This window comes from Acanthochromis polyacanthus, chromosome 15 (assembly GCF_021347895.1).
Source record: "Acanthochromis polyacanthus isolate Apoly-LR-REF ecotype Palm Island chromosome 15, KAUST_Apoly_ChrSc, whole genome shotgun sequence".
NCBI classification, from domain to species: domain Eukaryota; kingdom Metazoa; phylum Chordata; class Actinopteri; family Pomacentridae; genus Acanthochromis; species Acanthochromis polyacanthus.
Window position 1 is genome coordinate 3604937 of NC_067127.1, and position 24985 is coordinate 3629921.

Below are 24985 nucleotides of genomic sequence, written 5' to 3' on the forward strand. Positions count from 1 at the left end.
TTTGTCATTTTGTTTCTTACTTTTGTTATTTTCTGTCTCGCTTTTGGAATATTTTGTCCTGCTGTTTTGGTTGTTGTTTTTTTTTTGCCTCTCTTGTTGTTTTGGTCATGAACTAAAATAACATACTTTTCTCTTCCAGGTGCCTAAATGTTTTGTTTCTTTGTAGACACTCTGATCTGTAAGTTGTAATGTGTAAATGATAAACTGAGGCATGATGCTGCTGAAATTGAACTTATTTTTCTGAAAAAAAATTTGCTTCTTCAGATCGTTCCACTTATGTGGCGCATAAAAATTAAAATTCAGTTTCCGAGTCCCCTCATAAACATGATTTTAAAGAGTCTCAGGATCTACTGGAGCGTGTAGAATAATAAAAAAAAAAAAACAAGACAACCATGGAATTTGCCAAGAATGACACATTTTTAGGGCAGCATTTATGAAGCTCAGGGCAGAATGATAAACTGAAGCCTGGAGTATACATACAAATAACATAATCACTACATTTACTGGTGTATAAACATTTTGTGAATAATAAACATGCTGATGACAGCCATAATGACGACATGGTGGTGACATGACGGTGACTAAAATCAGGCAGTTCCAGGCAGAAACGACCAAAGCAGCCATACTGTCTGAACTCAGATTGACTCAACAAGCGTCAGACAGAATCATCAGCTCAAACAGCCACAGTTGGTGTCTCACACACGAGCATTTGGTGCTCCCGACAGCCAATATCAGCAAGTCAAGACAGCCGCTTTGGGCAAAAATCAACCATCAGACTTTAAAAAGGGCGAAGAAACCAAAATCTGCACCCTCAAAGGAAACTGTAGAGCTGAGAGTCAGTCTATCTGAAGCCGTGAGACTCTTTGGGTGGTCCCTTGTGTCGTTTCTTCAGTCCTCAGAGAGAGAAAAAGCAACATATCAGCCCAATTCCTTTGTTGTTTTATACAATGCAGACAGTTGACTCAAGTTAATAAGACACCAGGCCCCTTGGAAGGGAAAACTAGATTGTTCTCATGTCAACGCTGCTTTTAGTTTTACAGAAAAAAAAGAAAATATATTTCAAACTGGATCTGTCGTTTGACAAACACCACCTGTCCCACTCCACTTGATGCTCACACCTGTCCACCAACACAAAGGCAGCATGTGTTTGCTGTGTAAGCACGACGTGTCAGGCTGAGCTTTCTGTCACGCTCTTCATACTAGAAGCCTGATTGAGCCTGGTTATTCTGCATTTTTATGATTATCTGTGCTAATATGTTCTCTAAACTGGTTCCCAATAAAACTAATTTTCTTAAAAATGCCAGAGCACCATCTGATCGATTACACGTTATGAGAAAGATCAACCCTGAAGGATAAATGTGCAAAAGTCCTCTTTTTATTAAACATGTAAAACATAAATAAAAACAGGCATTTCAACAAAGTTCATAGCTGGAGTTTGTCTTTTAGTTTTTGCTGCTAATGTATATCTGCTCCCAATATCAAGACTGAAGCAAACACATAATTCAACCCTTATTTCAAACCATCCGACCATAAAGAAACGACAACTAAGTTTATCTTTAACAGAATGAATAATCTTTAACTGAACAAAAGTGTGAGACAAAACGACCGCAGGTTTGGTGTCATTGTGAGACACACAACATGTTTTGTTTCACCTCTTCCTCAGCAAAAATGATTCATTTCAACTGGCTTCCTCCCTTTTTCAGTTTTCAAAGGAAGGATCTGCCCCGTGCAGTCATGAGTTGGTGTGACGCAGCGCCCATTCACTAACGCTGTTCCTTCCCTTCTTTTCTCAAGGGTCCTTTGTGCTGCACTTGTTAATCTGTGTTTTCCTGATCTGCGCAGGCATCAGCTCTGAGCTTCAGAAGAGAAAAAAATAATCCTTTATGAACTTTAGACACATTTTCTCTTATTTCTTTAAAGTATTTTCAATCTGGATTTATGTCTTTGGATTCTCTGAATCACAAAATCCATCACCTGGTTTGAAAACCACGTTTCTTTCCGTTTTAAATCGGCAAAATTACATTTTTCAGAACAAGAAACTGTACAACCCTACATACTTTCTACCCTCCTATAGCGCTTTAACTAATCACGAGTGACTTTCAGCTTCAGAAAAATGTACACAATTTAAGCTCAACATCATATTTCCTAAAATAAAAAACAAAAATAAACCATTTGTGCCGATCAGATTCTGTAAAAAACATAAAATTCTAGGATCCTCCACACATCAGAAAAGCTAATAGTGACTCAGCTGCGACCAACAGTCATGCGACTAAAATTCATGGATTTTTTGGCTGAACTGCAGGCTATGCAATAGAATGTGGAGGCACCAGAAAACATTTTGAACATTTTTTTTTAACTTTTTGTATGATTTATGGCATTACAATTTAGTTTTTCTGCACAAACAGACATGTTTGAGTTGTCTCTACTTCTACCCATAACTGCTGTTTCCATAGAGACGCAGAACTTAATGCTGCAGCGAAAAACGACCCCACAGTGAGTAAAAATGCGACAGGAGCAATAAACGCCCAGAAACTTCTTGGAGTTCAGAGGGTTAAAGGACAGATTGTAGCACCACAGGACTGACGCAGACAAGATGTGAGACACAAACCGAGAGTGCAAACACCATTGTGTGTTTCCTGCAGATCACAACACAGCTTTGTCTCTCACCTAATGTGTGCTACAGGACTGAAAATGTCTGTATTCCAGGCCACATGGAGCGGAACATTAAGAGAAATTTGTGCCGTGTAGATAAAATCAGATGACGTCTGTATCTCTACTGCAGCACCTTAGGTATGCTGCTGTTAGTATGCAGAGGTTTTTTTAGGGGGTGTGGGTAATAACACGCTTTGAGGATTAGCTAGAAGCTAATAACAAAGCTAAACTACTGTAGCCGAAAAACGCCTCTTGGATTAGCCGGCAGAGGCTTAGCTCTCATACATAAAACATGACGGACACGGCAGGAGGCAGAACAGTCGCCACACTGAGCACATCATGGCAATGTGCTACAAACACTGAACCGTGCACGTGGACGCGCACGCTCAAAAAGCTTTTACTGTGACAGCGGAAACGTCCTTGGCTCAGTCAATGTGAATGATATTCTATATATCTAATCATGCTCATTTCACACATGCGGGACGTGGAAACGGGTGTCGTCTCAACTTTCAAAAAAGCAAATATTCACACAGAGAGGAGAGTGTGTGTGGAGGAGGGGGAAGATGGAGGGAAAAAAAGACAAATAAGACGGAGAAATGAAAGATGCAGCTTTGATTCCATCACTTCTCACTCCAGGCACGCAGGGATGAGCTGCTGCCTCCTCCTCCTCCTCGCTTCTCATCTTCCCCCCCCCCCACCATCCCCCCATCCTGACACTATATTGCTGTATTATTGATTCCAGCAGGATCTCAACACTAGCTCCTCTTCCATCCCACTGAGACATTTAGACAGACTGATAGAATGAGGTGCCGCTGTAAAGAGGGGGAGCTTGTCCACAACTCTTTCCGATGCAACCACTCAGGCGCAACAGAATTCACTCACTCGATATATTTTGCGTGCTTAAATTCGTTATGTATACGTGAGCCGAGTAACGGGATAGTGAAGTTAGCTCTGCAGGTTTGATGCTTAAAAACATATTGATCTGCTGTGCTGGTGAGACATTTCTTCTGAGAGGTGATTTCAGACACAGAAATGATTCTCAGCCCCTTTCCTGCTCTTTTGTCTTCAGCTAAATGGTGTCTGCTGATAGTAAAGATAATATTCTATGTTGCACAGAAATGCATGCACACAGAGCTGCACGTGCGATATGTGACAGAGGCCATGCCGGGATGGATGTCAAAGCGTGTTCGTGTGCTACGGTGACGTCAGTTTAAAGGCTATAAGGCTGCTGTGTTTCTGCCTCACAGGAGCGCTGTCTGTTCAACTACTCCTCCCTTAAAACACACACCAGGCGCTAGTTCCGCTACCGGCTTTAACAGGGGACTAATTGTGCTGCTGCTGCTGTGTGTATCTGTGTGTGCATGTGTGTGTTGCTGCGTGAACCCTGAAAGCTTGAATCACACCCATTCTGCAGGCACGGAGCGTTACCATGGAAACGGGGAGATGGGTTTATTCTCCCCATGCGAGAGAGTCTGACACACGTGGTACAGTAAATGTTCCACAACACACACACACACACACACACACACACACACTCTCCTGCCCTCTGCGGACTTCTCTCCTGCTGAAAAACTGCAGAGATTACCGACCTGAAAAAGGTTATTACCGCCAACAATGGGAAGGAGCACACTTCTGCTTTCTGTCACAACACACACACACACACACACACACACACACACACAGAAAGGCACTTAAACACCAGATCTCACTACATCCTCCTGAACTGAATCAATGCTACATGAAAAAAAAGCTTTTCCTGCTGTTCAGCGCTGCAATAGAGCCGTAAGAGCACAAAAAGGGGGTTTGCGCACTGCAGGCGAATGAGCACATCAGCATCAATCCAGCAGCTGATTAGAGACACAAACTGAAACTAGTATTTAACTCCCTGAACCCCAGGCAGTCTCTGGGTGGTTCTTTTTTGCTACCGTCACATTTTTACTCACTGCTGGCTCATTTTTCACCACAATATTTAGTCCTGCGCCTCTATGGAAACAGCACAAAGTTGCCCAGATTTCCAAGTGACCCCAGATGTTACCAACATAAGAAATAAATTGTGACTCTACATATTGCAGATGTTTAACAATTTTTTTTTGCATTTGCCTCCCATCTGTTCTTAATACTCCTGCAGTTCAGCTGAAGACTTTCTGAATTTTTGCCGCACAATTGCTGTTTGTAGCCAAGTCACTAACGGCTTCCCAGTTGTGCTGAGACGCAGAGATTTTTTTTGAATTTTCTTTTTTTTTTCTCTACAGAATCTATTTACAGCAAACAATATATTTTTGGCATTTTTTTTAAAATTGCGCATGTAGAATAAAGTGATTTTGATGAAATATCATTACATTCAGCTTAAATTTGTTTAATATTTCAGACAAAAACAAAAGTCACATCACACAAAATAGAATAAAAATAGAATCGTTGGAAAATCTGATGAGTATTCCTGGTTTTACAGTTTCTTGCTCTAGGAAATGTAATTGTACAGAATTAAGAAAGAAAAAAGACAAAAAAACACCTGTCTTGTCAAACCTGGTGATTGACTTTGGAGTTCAGAGGTTACAGAGTGAGATGCAGAATACTTTTAAAAAATACAACATGTGTAGAATACCATGGTTTTTCATGAAATGTTGCAATTTTAAGCTTAAATTTTGTTAGTTTTCTTGACAGCAGGACTATTGGAAAGCTCAAAATCTGTTATTACAGGCTGGTTCTGAAAAATGCAGATGCTTTATAAAAGACAACATATCTATTAAATCTATCAGCTGATTTATGGGATTTTGAGAAATTACGGCAAAGTTAAATCTCTGAATACAAAGACATGAAAAAATCTGGAGAATTCATCTTTCCGGTTTAGATATTTTTATTGTTGTGAAAACAGGCCCTTCAAGACATCTTCTGACTTAAAAACAAACTCGTTATATTAATTACCACATAAAACTGGGCTATATGCAAAGTGAAACGAAGTCAATTCACATGTTGAACGGCTCATTAATTAGATGTGACCTGGAGAAAAGAAATCAATAGCTGCTCGTGGCGATAAAAACTGCAGTGAAACGAGCAGCAGTCAGGATCTCCTGCTGGCCAGATGGACAGATCATCTCTTACATGAGGAGGAGGAGAAAACACGCCATTAGTTCCCCTTTTTCTTTTGTTCTTCAGCGTTATCTATCAGCCAGAGTGCTTTTTACGACGGCGCCCCGAGGCAGAACGAGAGGACGGGTTGATCCTGCTGCCGCTTTCAAAAGGTGGAGGCAGGTGGGCCGGGGAAGCCCTAAACTCCATCACCCCGGGGCTTCTGCTTCACACCGACCGAAAAGTTCACACAATCATATCATTCCATGCAATTTAAGTGGAGGTAGTTACTGCCGTCTCTGATGTGTCATTCAAATGAAGTCACATTGTTTCTGCAGCTAATCTGCTCTTTGCAATTTGGTTTAATTTGCTAAAACGGCTTCAGAGCAGAAAACTTGTAGAGCGATAATTGTTTGTTTTTTTTGTTCAAACATGCTGCTGTAAATTGGATGTAAAAAGAAAGTCACAGGGCTGAACATGGGCTCATTATTCAACAGTGACTCCAGTATGCTCCAGTTCAGTGATGGAAAAGAAGAACCCAGTTTCTAGCTTCCCCTTCATACATCAGCTCTGCAAACCTACCTAAAAATAGCAACTTCTTCACATATGGGAACCTACTCTACATCAGAACTGCCACAAATTCCCCTTCACATGTGCTCCATCGCACCCGGCACATGCTGAAACACACAAAGCAACTGCTGGCCCACATATATACGCTCACATACGGTGTTATTTTGGTGTTGGGTTCCCACTCACGGCTGTGATTATGTGACGGGGTTGACGGGTGGTTCTGGGTGTAAAAGGGAACAGCATCTTACTGTAAAAGCTCAAAAACAGCAGAAATGTTTACGTACAAATGTGTGTCAAAGTGTTTGTTTACAGTAAGCGGATGATTAGAAAGCCGGCAGCGACAGATGACAAATGAACGACATTTACTAGAACATCTGCCTCGTTGTCTAAGATCTAGGAGAGTATAATGTGTGGCCGTGTTCAGAAGAAATCACATTAACCCGGTGAGCCCGAGGCTGTTTTCTGAGTAATTTCACTACCTTTACATTAAAGCTCTTACCTTGGTCATTACAACAACCAGCCATACATGCGGTATCTTGTTATTTTCAGGACAGTCTTTTCCATCACTGGATATTGATAATACAACACAGTTCTGAGCAAAATCTCAGAACTGTGTTGGAAACAAGGCAGAAATTTGCTGTTAATTTAAAGCCAGTAGGGCTGCAAATAATGACGCGTCGACTAATCGTCTGAGCACGAGACGTCATCAAAAGCGGAAGTGAGCAATGCAACAGAAATCAGCGTCTGACCGGAGCGCACGGACATCGGCGCTGCATCGTGCATATATATGTATGCACGATGCAGCGCGGATGTCCACGATCTATCGTAAACGCGGATGTCAGCGTTTACTATACAGCTGTATCTAAACGTGGACATCCGCGCTGCATCTTGCGTACATAATATATGCAAGATGCAGTGCCGATGTCCGTCCGTGTTCTGCGCTCCGGTCGGACGCCGATTTCTGTTGCATTGCGCGCTCACTTCCGCTTTTGATGAGGTATCGTGCTCAGACGATTAGTCGACGCGTCGTTAGTTGCAGCCCTAAAACCAGATTACTTGCCAATGCTTTCTCGCAAAGAGAAACAAGGAGTTTTGTTGGAAAGGCTGTCAAAAGGGATTTCATGACTTATTCAACAATCTTACTCAAAACAAGAAGCACAAGATATTAGTAAAGATATTACTCTACAGAAGAATCATCCGTCTTCATAACATTACTTCATTGTGTACAGAAATGAGAATAATTACAAATCTCTTGCTCCGCTCTTCCTTGTGATGCAATATTAAGATATTATTGCATAGATATGTTAATATCAAAGCAATGATTGCATTACATAGATATTAACATATCTAGATAATAACATATCTCTGCAATGATCAGTTCATAAGCAGCATAAACATGAATAATGGATGCTGGTGAATGATTGGAGGTGGATGCAGAGCAGCAAGCAGGTAAATCCGATGTAAATTCAGAATTGTTCTTCTTGCCAACAAGTAACCAGCGCTGTTGGAAAGGTCAGATCATGTGGTTTTATTTGATATATGCAAATCATCAAATAATAAATACTCAAGCAAATCGAGCAAGAGGAAGGGATGTGAATTTGGATGCAAAGCGCGTCTGTTGGGTTGTAAATGTTATCGACAGAAATATGAAATTCGAAAAAAATCTGCTACATAGAAGGCAACCGTTCGCTTTATTTTATTAAATCAAGTTCAGTACAGCTGGATGTGCTGCTGTGCATCATCGGACTGAATCAGTCTGCACTGATTATATGTACATTTGCTCCATCAGATTGTGGTTTTTGCAATCTCCTCAAGAAACAAGCAACATATATTAGTTTCTGCAGAATTGAGCATAAGTACACAGGGCAGCTTTTACTAGTATAGTCAGGAGTTCAGACCAATAATCATGATGTCTGATAGCTAGAACTTCTCTAGTGATCGTGTAATGTTTCGTATTTTCCTTGCTTTAAGGAGGAAACATCGCACAGTGGGCTGCTCGGCTTATTTTTTGGAAAAAAAATGTAATATCTTGGCTAAAAATCATCCCCTGGTAGTGATTGAGGGCTCATTTCAACCGCAACATACTTGGGAATACATCTAAAAAGATATCTTTAAATTATATTAAAAAGTTAAGGCTGCAGGGAGATTTTTCTAGACATAAGTGTAGGGTTCCACCGATGGAATTTGGTGATTAAACGTAAATTTGAAAGGCGAGACATGATATTGCCTTCAAATGTTTTATTAACTAATTCTATGCAGAGTAAATGACTACTTCACAAAAAACATAACAGTGAAACATGAAGTCTAAACTGGAAAAATCTACCAAATTTCAAGAATTTTTAATGAAATCTGCCCTAAATTGATGCCTTAAATGACCATTTTCAAAATTTGAAGGCAGTTGTTACACTTAGACATCTAGAAGTCTTTTTATACTGCAAAGTATGTGTATATTAGAAGTACTACTTACAATTTCGATACATACGTGTTAACATCAATCGCTCAAAGTCCACACAGGGGAACTTAGACCTTCTTCAGTAAAATTTGATCTGTGAGAGTTGCCATAAGCCAGATTTTCTGACACTTGTATTTTTCAACACCTGACATCCTATTCTTTCAGAAAATATATACTTTCCCATATCTGGCTTATGGCAAGTGAAAATATTCTGGGTGGTACATGAAAATAATCTCAGAAAAAAGAGTGAAAATTTACTATATTTTTCAAACTTTGCAGAAATCTTCTAAATTTAAGCAATTAAGAAAATTTGGAGCAGGTAAACCTGAATATTGTTGAAATCTCAGGTAAAAATTATTAATTTCTCAAAAAGAAATAGAATGAAAAGCTCAAATATCAATTTTTTTTACGCCTGTGGAATGTGTCATTTCCTGAGATTCAAACTGGCCTAATTTTTTAAAGAATAGACCGTTTGACTTGATTTTTTTGTTGTTGTTGTTGTTGTTGAACTGGATTTTTATTCTACTATAAGAAAAACAAAAATAAAAGCAATTTGGAGGGGGTTAAACTTTCAAGATTTCCAGATCCCAGCCCACTGTGCATCGCTGAAAAGCTTAATGTTTATTTCAGACAGATCAATCTGAGCAGCCTCTGAATTGAATTATGTTCCCTGAAGTGATGTCCAACTTCCTGATACCCGTGTGATTGTTTGAATATCATCTGGTTAGGCTCACATCATCAACAGAAAAGCCAACATGTGAGTCTTCATGACAACACAGACTGAGCCTGCAGGTCCAAACACATGCCCTAATGAACGGATTTACTGGAAGGAGCAATGGGGGATTTCATAGAGGACATAAAAATATACATGTATGATATTTTGTTCTAGATAAAGCCGGTAAAACATAATGGCTCTCATGAGGCAACAGCTGTAATAATAATATTAACAACATGGATGGGATTTTTTTTCTCCATTTCTGATTAAGTGAACAACAACAACAGCCTTTTATAGCTACATTTCTAACAGACAGAGTTTGTCCTCTATCTGCATTTCAGCTTCACTCTGGCCCAGTAACAGAGCATCTCTGTAAAGCTTTAGATCTGGAAAAAAAAAAAAAAAAAGCTTCAAACCTGGCAACAGATAACTAAGCTCTATTTCTAAATTCGTTCTCATCTTAAAAAGTGCTTAACTGGGAAGAGTATAAGAGAAAAACGGGTCTAAGATATGATAATAAACAGTGATTCATACAGCAGGTGAGGAAAAGGGCTTGTTGGTGTCGGTGTGTTTTCTCAGCTCGGGGGAAAAAAGTCAAGAGAGTGAGCCAGAAATGCAGTCCCAAATGTCCAACCCTGATGCTTTCTGAGGCTTAATGTGAGCAAAGCGAGAACAAGAAAAGCAGTCAGAGAGCGCAGTACTCCTCCAAGGTTGCTCAGTCTTTGTATCATTTCTGACAGCTGAAATCTTGAAAAAAATTTGTGGCAGAAATCACGGTCATTTATAGATGTACCCACAAACAAAAGGACCTTGTGTTGAGCACAGGCGTGTGTTCTGCATGTGCACCTTATGTATAGATACGGAATCACATGGCCTAAATATGTAGCAGGCATTGATGGAACTCGGAAACACCCCCACAATTTAATCAGTTGTTCCTTGGATCATTTCCAACAGACAAGTGCCGATAAGTCCTCATTCTTCTTCCTCATTCTGGACAGATTTAAGCTTTTTTTTCCATTTGTTTTTGGCCAAATTTTAAGTTATTTAGGTCAAATTTTGACTGGGTTCCATTAAAGCACATTTCAATGATGTCTGGACAAATTCCACATAGATTTTGTGAAGATGTGACAAATCTGAAGTCATTCTGAACAAATCTGACAAATTTCCATTCAGTGTGGAAACATTTTTTGATAACTTTTACCTCGTTTTGGATGGATTTTGAGCATTTTGGAGATATTCCGAGTCATCTAGAACAAAGTTTGGGTCATTTTTGACAAATTTCTGACACACTTTAGGAAAGTTTCACTAATTTCTAGTCAGTTTGAAAACAATTCAGTTATTTTGGACACATTTGTGGATTTCATTTGGTAGAAAGTTCTGTTTAGGTGGAATAAACTAAAAGTATTTGGGCAGAAAGCAGTATTTTGGGTGGAATAAACCATTTAAACCATAGTTTGGTTATTAAAATGTACAGTTTAAAACTTGCTTCAGACTTATTTGGAGTCATTTTATTTATCACTTGTCATAGTTACAGTGACGCCGAATTGCTATTTTGCAATACAGACATCTTCAACAAATCTGTGGATTCAAACTATAAGCCGCTTCACTGCCAAAATCCAATGAGGCGGTCTTTGTGTCATTTCTGATGGTCGATGAAAATTTCCTCCAAATCCGTTGATGCGTTTTGAGTAATGCTCAAACAGACAAAGAGACAAACCGCCGCATCATTCTGCCGAGAATGAAGTGCAAATTCAAACACACAGCACAACAGCAAAGACAAAATGTGTGAAAAAGTAGTTAAACTTGATCTCAACGAGCTCAGAGGCACGAAAACATTCTCAGGCTGTTCTCTAGCAGTTGATAACCAATAAAACACATCAGATAACCCTGTGTGCTTACCAAAGAGCCTTGCAGAGCTTTGTGGGCCGGGCAACACTCTGCATGAATGGTGGCCTCTGTTACCCTTTAAACAGTCAAAACAGAGCTCCCTGCATTTACGCCACACCCCAAACCAAAGCAGTGGCAACCAGAGGACAGACGTGTTCTTATTCCCAAAGTAACGTCTGGAGCTTGAACCATGGGAGCAAAGAAAGCTGCCACATAAAGAAAATCAGGCCAACATTTAATCACACCTTGCAGATTTCTACAGAACCAGCTAAAATGCATAGTTTCTGGAGTGGAGAAGAAGTTGTAACTCCTCCCAGAATCATTAGTTTTGACCCTGAGTGACACCACATGCACTCGGAGTCTGATTTTCCTAAACCAGGATAAAGAGATTCACTTAGCGAGCTCTGAGAAAAGCCAGAAAAGGCACAAAGAATTTATTTCAGCTGGCTGAGGCTCCGTGTTACATCCCGCTTAAGAATGCCAAACCAAGGCCACTAAATTAAAAAGAGGCCTGGCATATATTTGGACTGACCACCAGAGGAAGGAAACTTTCGCTGGAGAAATGACTGAGAAAAGTTAATAAGCAATGCAAAAACTGCTGCTAGGAAATATGCTGCCATCACGCCTGCTTCTGCGTACCATTTAAAACATGATGCATTCACAAAAACAAGCACATATGCTGCTTAAATCAAACTGTCTCTCGACTTTAACCTCTTCCTACACAACCCACTCCACCAACAATAACACAGACTTTGAACACATTCAAATGACTCAGGCCAGCAGAGTTCATGCTCTGAAATGAAAACCATTATTATTGTTTAGCGCCACAACTTCTGCACACACGCTCCTGGGATTACAACTCATATAGAGTCGAAGGGGTGAGGAAAGTCCCAGAGAAGGTCTCCAACAAGGTTAATGAATTAGTTCTCTCTTGACACCAGAAGATCCTTCGGCGAGTCAACAAAGGTCTCAAATTTAATAAAGTCCTTCCACCTCCGAGCCATGAAATATGAAGCTTTCACCGAAGAGACAACACATCCACGGACACCAGTGCGTCGCCTCAAGTTCATGCTGCTGAATTACTTTCCTTTCGACTGAGCATCTGCGACTGAAGAGCCGGTTCTGATCGATTACGATCTAGCAAAGAATTGAATTAAAAGAGCGAGTTCAAAGTGCGAGATCGATATATTGGATCACAGGAAGCAGCCGACCATACATCTTCCCCTTCACTCCGAGTACTCTTCCAAAGTGCTGAGTGCTACAGCAAATTGAAAACCTGTTAAGTCCATTAGACTAGAGCCTGAATGGACCGTCTACATCCATATGTCTGGAAATGTGAAGCCAGTAAGCGAGAAAACAACAACATGATACCAGGGCGACTGAAAGCTCACATCAGACCAACATTGTCCCAATACAAGCTGGATCATTGACACATTTTCTTCCTAAACTGGGTGAACACGGCAGGAAACTTAAACAGCACATCTCAGTTTGGGGGGGGGAAGGAAAACAAGCAAAAACTTCCACAATCTTCAGAAACTATACATGTGATAACACCTTGAGATTAAAGCAGACAGTCGGGTCTTTAATCTTTAACCCACTGTTTCAGCTCAATGAGCCAAAACGACTAAACACGTCACTGATTGCACTGTACATGTGTTGTTAGAACTCTGTTTGACAGTACAGGACTGTGTTGGGATTTGGGACCTGTGGGACAATTTCACTCCTGCAAATCTCACGGGAGTCAAAAAATAAACTGCAGGTCCCAGGATTTTCAACAAAGGACATTGAAAAAAAGATTAGAGGCGTTTTTTACAATGTAAAGGCAGAGAAAATTTCCAAGTCGTTACTGACAAAGATGGACTTTGATGCAAGAAAAATGTCCGACATAAATCCAGCAGGAGTGATATTAAGAGACCAGTTCTGTGCCTCTACATGGCAGAACAAAACCTCACAAATCAATGCAGATTTGCTTCATAGCCCTCGATTCTTCATCCGTTTGTGGCAGCAAATGATGACTGAATTATGGACAATTTAGATTAAATAAGACTATTGTCAATGCACAAAGTTCAAGCACTAAGGCAAACAAATGCAGTTTAGCATCTAACCAGAAGTGCAAAAAAAGCCCATAAACTGCACTATATGCAGAATAAGTAAACGCATTATGTTACAGAATAACCAGAAGTTGTCTTGTCTCTTACACTTGCTTTTATGAGAACAGCACTTGGAATCATGGCAGGCTGATGACATCATACAAAGTGGCTGCCTCCATGAAGAAAACATGATAGGCGGTTCAGCTCGATCGAGCGCTCAATTTCGACGGTCGCCAGGTCGCCATTTGCGACTAAAAACGTCGTAAATGGCGACCTGGCGACCGTCTAAATACGGATGCAGTAGAGGACAGCAAAAATGTTGTAGCACCAAACTTTGTTGAAAAGCCTGTCTTTATTTATGATTCAAAACGTATAATTAAAAGCGAACTTTTCAGCATTTATCCTTCAGTGTTAACAGGCTGCATAGTGCGAGAGGAGTTGTCATTGAGAGACACCGTTTGAAACCAGAGTGTGGAGAATAAAGATAGAGAAAGGCGGCTGCACCAGAGTAGCACACTTTTAAATTAATTTAACTTATTTTATCAGGAATCAGAAAAAATTTGCTATACCATAAGTTGGAAAAATTATGGATATTGTGTCAGATAATTGATCGTCTAATAATCTTTAATAGACTGTAATAAACATTATCTGTGCAAGTTTTATGTTACTGCTGCAATTATTCAACCTGCCAATCCCCCAAATGCATAACAGAGCTGATTAGTTAGGAAAAAGTGGACAATTAAACCATGTTAGCCATAAAACAAGGAAGCTTTAGCCACCAACAACTTCTTATGTCATCCAACAGTAGACTTTAAAAGCATCCCTGTAAAAACACCACACAGCCTGGCTTGTTTTGCCTAAAATATGGATTAAAATAATTATTCAAACAAGTACATCTGATCAGGAACCTTTCAGTGGGTGGCTAAGTCCCTAAAAGACCATCACGGGAGCACAAACAGCAAAGACAGCAGGGATCTCTGGGGGATTTAAACCTGTAGGTGGTCTCTCAAGTGGTTTAACAATAGTGTGACTTGGAGATCAATGGAGCGACGAAAAGACAAACAGGCAAGATTAATCAAATGCTGCAGAGGAACAAGAGTTCCATTGTTGGTTTACAATGTCCACATAAAGCTAAAAGTACACAGATTACCCGGTGGTGTGCACCCAGTTGGTCCCTCTGCAGTCATTTAATATCACAAAAGGGCAGAAAATGAATGCAAGTGGCCAAGTCACCATGATAATCTAGAATTTTTGCTATTCATCCTAAAAAAAAGTGGCAATTTTTCAGAAAAGGAGACTAAAAAGGCGACTAAAAGCAAACAGGAAGTTGCGCAAACAGACCAGACTAAATTTATAAGATACCATTTCACTCATTGAAAATTAGAGTTTCTTATTTTGAAAGATAAATCAGAATGTTTTTTAAAGTACCAAAGCCTGGAGCTCACTCGGATTGCCATTTTTCTCCCGTCCTACCCCTGTGATGACCAAACTGAATTTCTAATAAAACAGTTCAAATGAAATCTAAATCTCCTTTTTTGGTTTTATATTTTTCCCATTGTTGTCTCTTGTAATTGTGGGAACATTTTTGTAATCAATATAATATTTTAAATAATAATTATTATGCATGGAACGTGACCCACAACATGTTAGCATAACCTGTTGATGACGTTTCTGTAGTTTTGTGTCATGTTTTTGTCATTTTCGATCGTGTTTTGTCGTTTTGTGTATTGTTTATGTCATTTTGTGTCTCGTTTTTGTCATTTTCTGTCTATTTTTTGTCATTTTCTGTCTATTTTTGTGATTTTCTGCCTATTTTTCGTCATTTTCTATCTAGTTTCTTTCACTTTATGTATCATTTTAAAAGAAAAAAAGAAAAAAGAAAGAAATCAGAAAACATATAGAGAGTAAAGAAAAATACAACATTTAACCGAGCCACCCAGTCGCCCCCCCGATAATGTCCTTAACCTTCCCCGTCATCTTGTCATCCACCAACTGGTCACGACTTAACCCTGAGCAGCCACCGACTCTGACACAGATAATTCTACAAGCCTTTTGAAGCAGCCCAGTGGAGCTTTTCTAGGCTTATAATGCCAAAGTCAACACAATGGAGTGACTGTTTAAATAAGATGACCTGGGAGCGATTAACAGGATGTTCAGAACGGGGGCGACCGAACAAAGCACTCAGATAATCAGTGATGCTAACAGCTCAAAATTAAAGACGTCAGACACAAAAATGATGATAAAGAATTACTAAAGTAACAACTTTAAGGACTTGTGTGGATTATTCCAACCAGAGCTGCAACAATTAACCAATATTTGTCAATTATTATATTAATTGCCATTTATACTGATATGGGTAATTTTTAGGAAAATAAAGCCAAAGTTCTCTGATTCCAGCTTCTAAAATTCTAATATTTTCTGCTTTCTTTACTCCTCTATGACGGTAAACTCGATATTTTTGATTTGTGGACCAAAACAAGACATCTGAGGACGTCATCTTGAGCTTTGGAAATGACAAATCAACTATTTTTGGGGCTCTATAGTCTAAACGACTAATTGATGAATCTGAGAAATAATCAAGAGGTTAATCAACAATGAAAATAATCATTAGCTGCAGCGTCTAATTCCAATACAATTACAGAGAATCAATCAAGACATCCATCTAAGTTAGGCCCTACAACTAATGTTAAATATATAAATGCTACAGTTTCTGTGATAAATTCATTTAAACATGCTTCGTACAGCCGCAGTCTACAAGGACACCGTCTGAGGTCTGAAGTGTGGGAAATCTGTCGGTGCAACGACTCGGCCACGACAACATTCCTGAGCTCGCTGTACTGTCGCAACAGCATGCCGGGTCACGCTCCACTCCCAGTTATCATAAACTGTGCTGTTGCAGCAACGCCGTGAATCATTTTCTCTCTGGACTGTTTAAATTTCGCTAAGTTTGCTGGTTTCACAACTGGCATCAGGGTAGCACACAGTAAAGAAACTAAACAATGCATTTGAGCAATAACATGACTGCAAAAGTATAACAACAAGCTGCTGGTGTTATATGACTGTGCAGAATACCATCAAAAACTACACATTAACTCCTGACATTTGGATAAAACTTTAGCATTAATCTACAAAGTGAAGAGGAACTAGGAGAAGATGTTAAGTGGGCTCTGGTTCGACCACTTCCTGGGATTTTTAGGGGTCATTTAAGGTTCAGGATCTCAGGTGATGGAAAAACCTGTAATACTTCATCTCAGTGTATACAGATTAATTCCCGATGCGTTTACATCCACTTAAAAATGCAGATGACACAAGGTTTCATTATCTTTCCTTGATAACATCTGTGGGAAACTGTGTGCACATATTTATGCTCAGCCACAGAGATAGAAGCTGCGTTTCCATTACCCTTAGACATGCGCAAAATGTAAATAGCGCAATAAAAAACTGGTAATGGAAACACCTGAATTTTGAAAAAGGACTAAAATATCACTAAAAAGTTTTTACGCTGTCATGAGGTGGTTTTTCAGACGTTTCGATATTGAAAAATATCGCAAAAGCGCAATGGAAACACTTTTTCCGCAATTATACGTCACCGAACGTGACGTACCAGTTCTCTCAGAGTAAACATGGCGCGGTATGTGTGGACAGAAGAGGAGACCGAGACTTTTCTTGCCATTATTCTTGAGAAAAACATCACTGCCATACTAGACAGCAAACAGCAGAGGAATGCAGAGTGTTAGAAGGAGATGGAAACAGGTTTTAGGCGTCCATCTTCCTGCAGTGAAATCTCGCGGGATGATATTTGACGAGAGTTACGATGCTTCTGCCCAGAACAACCTTCAATGGAAACACGTTCAAAGCGCAAATATACTTTGTCGAAATTTTAGAAATATCGCTTTTATTTTGCGAAAAACTGTAATGGAAACCCAGATAGAGATGGTTTATAGATCTGCATTACATCAAATGTTTGGCATCCGGCCTCGGATCTGGGCTGCAAATCTAAGCAGTTTGACACATGCAAACCAAACACACAGCAGCCAAAAGGTAGCAGCATAATATTACCTGCATCTACAGTCATAATCTCACCAAACATGCCTTAAAACGCTGCGTTTGATAAACGTGAGACTCATTTTCTCCCGTCTCGCTATCAAGGAACTCTTCCTCCTTTCATGTCTCGTCTACTTTCTCTTCAGCTTGTAAGATAAAAGTGAAGCTCCAGTTATTTCCTTGTGGCTCAAGTGATGATTAACTGCAGTGAGAGCGGAAACTGACAAGTCCTGATGAGCAGTTAACACAGACTGAACATGAGATAAAACTTCAGCTACATGTGACTCGTCGTTGTGTACAAGCAGATCTGGAGATAAAATGAGAAGCTGCAAAAAGTGAAATACACTCCAGGCATTCATTAAAGTCAGAAAGCGAGTCATTGCCACATCAGTGCGTTTTACATTCTTTAAAGTCACTTGGCTTTTCCAGGCATCTGGATGGGGGTCATGATACAACATCACACGCACACACAGATACATCTTTGTTTATGCAGCTACATCTTTCTGTGGCGTCACACTGAGTGAAAGCAAAGGAGAGAGTTTGTATGACTGATCATTTGAATGACTGGAGGAAAAATGGAGGGTACAACTGTAAACTAGAAAAGCACTCGGAATGCAGACCTCCGCCAAGGATAGAGAGGAAAACAGGAAACCCATGCAGTAAAGGATCATGAGCTGGAATCGAACCTGCGTCTCTGACACAGTTCTGTTTACAAAGCAGGAGATGCAAGGAGAATCTTACCTGGTAGTAGGCTTTGATCTGCCTGATGAGAATGGAAAGGTTCTGGATGCGCAGCGTGGGGTCATTGTTCACCTTCTTGTTGGTCCTCTGCACTGAGGCTTTAGGATTTCTGCAGCAGAAAAATGGAATATTATTACATAAGAATCACAGTTTGCAAAGATAAAAGACAGTTTTTACCGATATGTCGTACCTGCATGTAATAGCGCCATGTGCAAATAAGATAAGATCTACTTTATTCATCCTGGAGGAAATTGTTTTGCCAGAACACAATAAGCAAAAAACAAAGGTTAGTGGAATATACACGATTACACAGAGGTTAGTAGTAAAATAGGAATAACAAATAATGTAATGTACAAAAAGCATATTACAGAATGCAAGTTTCTAAAAGTGTTTGTGTGAAGCGTCTTAAGTGTGTAAAGTGACTAAACTGATACTAAAAACTAGAAAGATTAACAGAAAATGAACTGAAGTAAACAGATGTATTGTAGAATATTTGCAAATGTCTTGTACGTGTGGTACGTTGTAGTTTCCTTGTCTTTCTTATTTAGAATCTTTTCCTTTTTCCTTGTAAGAATAACCCTTTTCTAGTCAGTTTAGAAGCATTTTGTTCCATTTATTTATGTATTTATAACTGATTTGATTCACTTTGCTGTTTTGCACTAGTTTTGCAGACATTTTAAGATAATTTCTAGGAGTGTGTCACTGGAATGTTGCTTTATGTGACTGAATGTGTTTGTGTTTGGCTAAAGAAGCATTAGCAGCACAGTGACAGTGGACCCTTGTTTGTAAAGGCCTGGTGTCAAGAGAACCACAGACACAATAAAAAGACAGACCCATAAACATGCCGCTCTTTCAATCCGGTGGCACCAGCCTCGTCTCCAGCCTTCAAATCAAAATTTATTAGTGACGTAAAGAAAATTCAAAGCTCTTCTTGAAGAATTGAAGTTTTCAGACCACACTGAGGTGCTCGGTAATTCTCTAAACCTCTCATCATCACCTCTTCAAAAGAGAATAACCACCTCTTCGGTGCTTGTAGAATGGAGAAGCTGCACGTTTGTCTGGCTGAGCGTCGCCCAGGGGACGCTAAAAGGAGCACGCATGACGACTGATGCCATCACGGGTGTCGACATGTTTTAGTGAGCCGCACACATTCCACACACAAACCAACAGTTCAAACTGCCATCTGCAAATCTGTGGAAATTACCTTCAGAAAATCAAACCTCACTTCACCGCAAACCTTTTTCAAACTGCGTTTACCGACAGTGTAATTGCCGGAAATTACTAATGACAAAAAAAGTGTCAGTTTTCTAGGAATTTGAGCCTGAATTTCTGTGGAATGCTGGACATGCAAACTGTCAGGCATCAGTTAACAGCTAATTACTTTTCCACATTTGAACAGTAAAGCTCTTTGACAGCATGAGCAGTATTGATAAAAACGCTTGTCAAAATGGCAAGTTACGGTTAAAATGAGTAATATAATGCAAGACTTGTGGAATTAATGTGACATCTACTGATTTCCCTGAGGGAAATTCCTGTTTCCTGGACTCCCTGAAGCAGCAAACCTTGAGCTGATGTTCAACAAATGATAGAGAGACACTTTGAAACGGTGGGAATTTGCTGTTAAACTTTGGATTTAGAGTCTCCCATACTGTCTACTCAAAGTCTTTAAATACAACTCAACTAAACATGTTCTTCAGTTGACCTTGATAGCAGGAATAAGGGCAGCATTTCTCTTATTCAGCCTCAGTTATGAACTTTGCAGCTGTATTATTGTTTTATTTATGTAGGCTTGATTGCTTAACATGTTGATGTCCTTGAGTCACCTCACTAGCTGAATTTTAAGCTCTCAGTGGAGGTTCTAATCAGTTTCATCACATTCTAGATATGATAACAGAGTTCTAACGTCTAAATTATGAAGTCCAACAGCTGCCATGGTTCGCTGAATGAATATTTACCGTGTTTTTTCTTGCTTACAATGGGATTTTGAGTCTGTGTTGCCATATTTGACAGAAATTCGTGCATTTTCTTGCCATTTCTGACCATTTCATAGAAAAAAAGTCTGTTTTTAGTGTGCAAGTGAGACTCCAATTAACATAACTGCTTAAAAAAAAAAAAGTTGGACTGCTATTTTTAGTCTTAATTCTCATCATTTTCGCACTTGTGATTTTCCTTTGATGCTGGCTGAAACCTCTACGGGGCAAAGCCAAAAATTCTTCTGTGCAGGAAAAACCCTGATCTGGCTGGCATGATGCAAAACAAACAGAGGGAAGTACTGTAGCATCTAAAAATACTCATAGTCCAAGGAAATCTAACACAACAGAGCCATTTTATGATCACACAATATCAAAATAAATGCCTACAGAGTTGAAATTTAAGTGCATTTAAGTGTTCACGCTGACAAATGTGTTTGTAATTTCCTCTGGGATGTCGGTGGCGGCGTGTTTTGAAAATCTGTGCCATCTCTCAGCCTCCATGTGTCAAGAACAGGAAATATAATAGTAAAAACCCTCCCACCCTCTGTGACAAAAACACATCCCTGTAATTAATTTATGATATTTTCCTTGGAACCGTGTAGGAAAACAACTCTAGTCGTGTACTTGAGATTTTTAGAGCCTCACGACGTTAGAGAGCAGCTCTCGTTTTTAATGATTTGCACTTCAGACTTCAAAGCGTGTACATACCGTGACCTATATACGAGGGTCAACGGGTCCTCCTCCCCCTTGGATAGGGGCAAGGAGGGTCCTGGCTGCTTATGAATGTATGCATGCGTGCAAGCAGTGTGCAGCGCATGTGTAGTCATGCATGTGTGCACGGCTGCATCTGCACTCTTGAACTCGGGAGCATCAGAGTCTGCAGCTCCATACAGCCTCATGCTGATATTAAAAAAAAAAAAAAAAAAAAAAAAGAGGATTTTGATGTATTTTCTGCGTCTTTTTCTGCCGGGTTGAGCAGGTTCAAGGTGAAGGATTGTGTTTCCTCAAGGACGTTGCCGGACGCTTGCGGTCACAGTGGACTTCTGGTCGAACGTCATCTTCCTGATTACTATAACACGCTGCTGCTCTGTTTCTACCAAGAGCGGCTTCATAGCAAAGAATGCAACCACCCCAGCTTCCTACTACTCTTTTAATCCAATTTGCATGTTGATGATGGCATAAACGTGCTGCCAAGTGAAAGAATACAGCTTGGGGAGCTTAATTCTAAAATCCAAAATGTAACAAAACACAAAAGGTATTAAGCTGCATGAGGAGAAAGGACAGAATTCCTGGTTTCAAGTGAAAAATCCCATCTCTTAGGTCAACCGGCTGCAGTGCGGATGTGTTAATTAGCCTTTTGATCAGCCTCCACCCCGACACACACACTATTATGCTAATCGGAAGGACACAGGGACCCTTTTTAACGCTGGTCTAAATGAACAGTCATGTGACCTCCCATCTCCCCCTCTTCTGCCCATGCGAGGTCCATAGTAGGGGGTCTATTTAACCCATTAATTAAAAAGCACAGAGGAGGCTGTAATCCTGTCAGAGCGAGGAGGGCGATGCAATGAATGATGACAAGAAAAAGAGCTTCCTATTCAGCCATTCCATCATCGGCTACGTCAGTCGAGACAACAGAACCACGGCAACAAAGTCGCTCCTTTTTCCTCCGATGCCACACACAAACCTGAGACAAAAACACCTGAGACACAAACCTGAGACAAGCCGACACCCCACAGGATAAATAAAGCGTCTTAAAAGGGTAACACCGGTGAAAAATCCCACTTATTGCCACCCCACCTCCCTGATGCTGCTGCTGATACAGTAAACCTTTAAACAGACAAATAGATTAGGGATAGACAGGCAGATCCAGACAGCTAGTCAGCAAGTGAGCCAGACGGTCAGTCAATAAGCCGGTCGGTCCGTGCTGTCGACGGGCACCGCAGCCTTATGTGGAGCCTCGGGCCACTGGGCTTTCTCCCTCTCCTCTCCCAGCTTTGATTGGCTGGGTGGGTTAGGGAGTGGAGTTAACCTATATATGACAGGCTAGATTACAGTCAGCATGGGCAGCCAGGCACACGCTCATGAACACAAACAGAGCGGCCAAACACAAAGAGGAGCACACGGAGCTTCATGCAACCACGTGTTGGAGACGGAGCTTACGAGCCGAACTGTCCAAACACAGCGGGGGGAGTGTGTGTTTGTGTTGGACGGGACGCACACAAGGGGCCCAAGAGGAAAGAAATCTGGGAGGATGAGCGCTTATTAGCCGGCACCCTCAGGTTAACAGTTCACGTCAGGGTAATTCGTACGCCAGCTTTACTAATTAAATCTGACACACAGCAACAGGAGGGTTCATTCAAGACGCACTGAAATGTGGTTTTAACCAGTGTGTCCCAATACCACCTGATGCACCAAACTACGCAAATAAAAGACACACTTCAGCTAAACACAGTCAACATTTACAGGCCAGTGGGAAACAATCGTAACAGCGAATGAATATTTGATATCTCAAGCCAAAAATGTCACTCTTCTTATGGGAAATGCACAGAATCTCAAACCAGACAACGCTTCATACATCAAACTGTTAATACTCCCACTACAGTCTTAGTGGAAGCTACCAAAATAGCTGCAATCAGTAGAATTCTGCCTTAATGTAGCTATCGAATTTTGTCAACACACTAACTACATTTACAAATGGAAGCTTGTAAGTACAGTGAAACCAAACAGTAGTTAATAGTATTGCTGGTAGAGAAGGAGTGAAAAATGACCACAGGAAGAACACATTAAAGGATCTGCATCACTTCCTCTAAAACTGTGATACAGGCGATTAGCTTTAGAGGAGGACTTTGCTCTGCGAGTGCCACATAATGCAATTAATGTCAAACCAGATGACCTTAGCATTATGTGTCATGACATCATCCTTCTACTACTAAAAAGCAGTAAATGCATATTGTATAATCATTAAATATTAAAAAGAAAAATACGTTAAGAGTGTTTCAGCGCCATTTCAGACAGAAGCTTAAAAAGAAAAACATATCACATGATGATGCAGCTGTGTTTGTAAGCATGAAGCAAAGAGTTGGTTGCTTAATTGTAGAAAATTCTAAGAACTGCAACAAGGTGTTCCTATAAGTCAGGGGCGGCAAAATCATTTCAGTTCATCGGCCACATTCAGCCTAATTTCATCTTAAATGCACCGGTCCAGTAAAATCACAGCATAATAACCTATAAATAACCACAACTCCATATTTTTCCTTTGTTTTTGCGCAAAAAAGTAAATTCTGAAAACATGCACATTTCAGGAATTATCTTTTTACAGAACATTATGAACAACCTGATTTTTTGTAAGAAAACAAGTTCAATTTCAGCAGTATTATGCCTCAGTTTATAGCTTTACAAATGTACAATCTGTAGCTAATGTCGTCTCTGTAATGTTTAGATTTGAGGGCCGGACTGGACCCTCTGGCCGGCCGGTTTTGGTCCATGGACCGCATGTTTGACACCTCTGCTGTAAGTGAACAAGGCGGTCATGGTGGTGGAGAACATACACTGAGGCTGCGTTTCGATGTCCATCCCCCCATATTATACAGCAAACCAGAACAGCGTTTAGTTAAATGTAGCTCGCCAGAAAACACTCAAATGTCTGACTGCATGCAGCATGCTTCTCTGGCCGTTCTGACCCACAATCCCCTGCAGCAGTTACATCACATACGCTGCAGTGTCGCCCACGGGTGTAAACAAGCCTGAGTCGCTGACACTGTACAGATGACGGCTCACTTGGAATGACAGGTTACAAGAGTCAAAGATTAAAGCACATTATCAAGATAAAGTAACCTGCATGAAACAGTATGCAGTTTATGAGGGCAGCTGTAGGTGTGCAATTTGGAAAGCTGCCTTGGACTTTTTCTTGTGGGGAAAAAGGTCAAGTGATAGAGATGTGACAAATCGAGAAGGTCTCGTAGCGGCAAGACTCGATCCGAAAGAGAACTTGAATGTCTGACTAAAACGCAGTTCCATAGTTTTCGAACGAAGACGGCGTCAGGAGCATTTTCAAAAGTCTCCACCTTAATGTAGCAGAAGTGATTCAAGCAAAACTGTATTAGTGTGTATAGAGGCTAAGATCTCAAAAGACTCTTAAGGTGGTATTGCTGGTAGGCCAGTGTCTATTTTACTGCCACAGAAAGCTAATGGTCCGAATGACTGCATCCTCTTCTGTCATCGCTCACCCTCCTCTCCTGGGAACTGCAGCACACAAACAGACCGGCGAGGATCCCACCGCTGGTATGTGCTTCTCATCATCCTGTTTCCCTGTATTGGCTTTACATGGAGTCTTTGTCTTTCTGCTTCCACTGGGCCTCTTCCCATTCCCCCTCTCTGCCCCTGTATCCATAGGGACTGCACTTAAACTCACTCCTGCCAAGCTGGATGCGATGCAGGACTAAACTGAAACTAAAGATAGAGTCTCAAATAATAATCCCTAAAATGACTTGCATTATAATAGCTTATGGGTTAAATCCAGCCTGGTGCACATTTCCTTTACTACGTTAACATAATCACGCCTTTCTCACTCGTCTGGAGCAGAAATGCTGCACCTGGTCAACGATTAATTCTATTTCTCTGTTAATTCTGAGCGTTAAGCTTCTATTAATGAAACTCAACACTTCCTGCAGATGTTTCACAGCAAAAGTCTTCCAGGGAACAGAAGGGATTATGTTGCTTGAGCCACCGAAGGGCTAGAAATGTGAAGCAGATGGAGGAGGTGTTGGGTTTGTGCCGACTCCAAATAGCAGCA

At 40.5% G+C, this 24985-nt stretch overlaps 1 protein-coding gene across 7 annotated transcripts in view; it reads right to left on the reverse strand.

Moving 5' to 3' along the window:
- Positions 1 to 24985, reverse strand: part of ccdc88ab (coiled-coil domain containing 88Ab) — an 84702-nt gene that overhangs the window by 54185 nt on the left and 5532 nt on the right. For all 7 annotated transcript variants that reach the window (XM_051959502.1, XM_051959501.1, XM_051959500.1 and 4 more), the window contains exon 3: positions 18218 to 18326. In XM_051959502.1, the coding sequence (XP_051815462.1) occupies positions 18218 to 18326 (109 nt within the window). The remainder of the gene's footprint in view (positions 1 to 18217; positions 18327 to 24985) is intronic.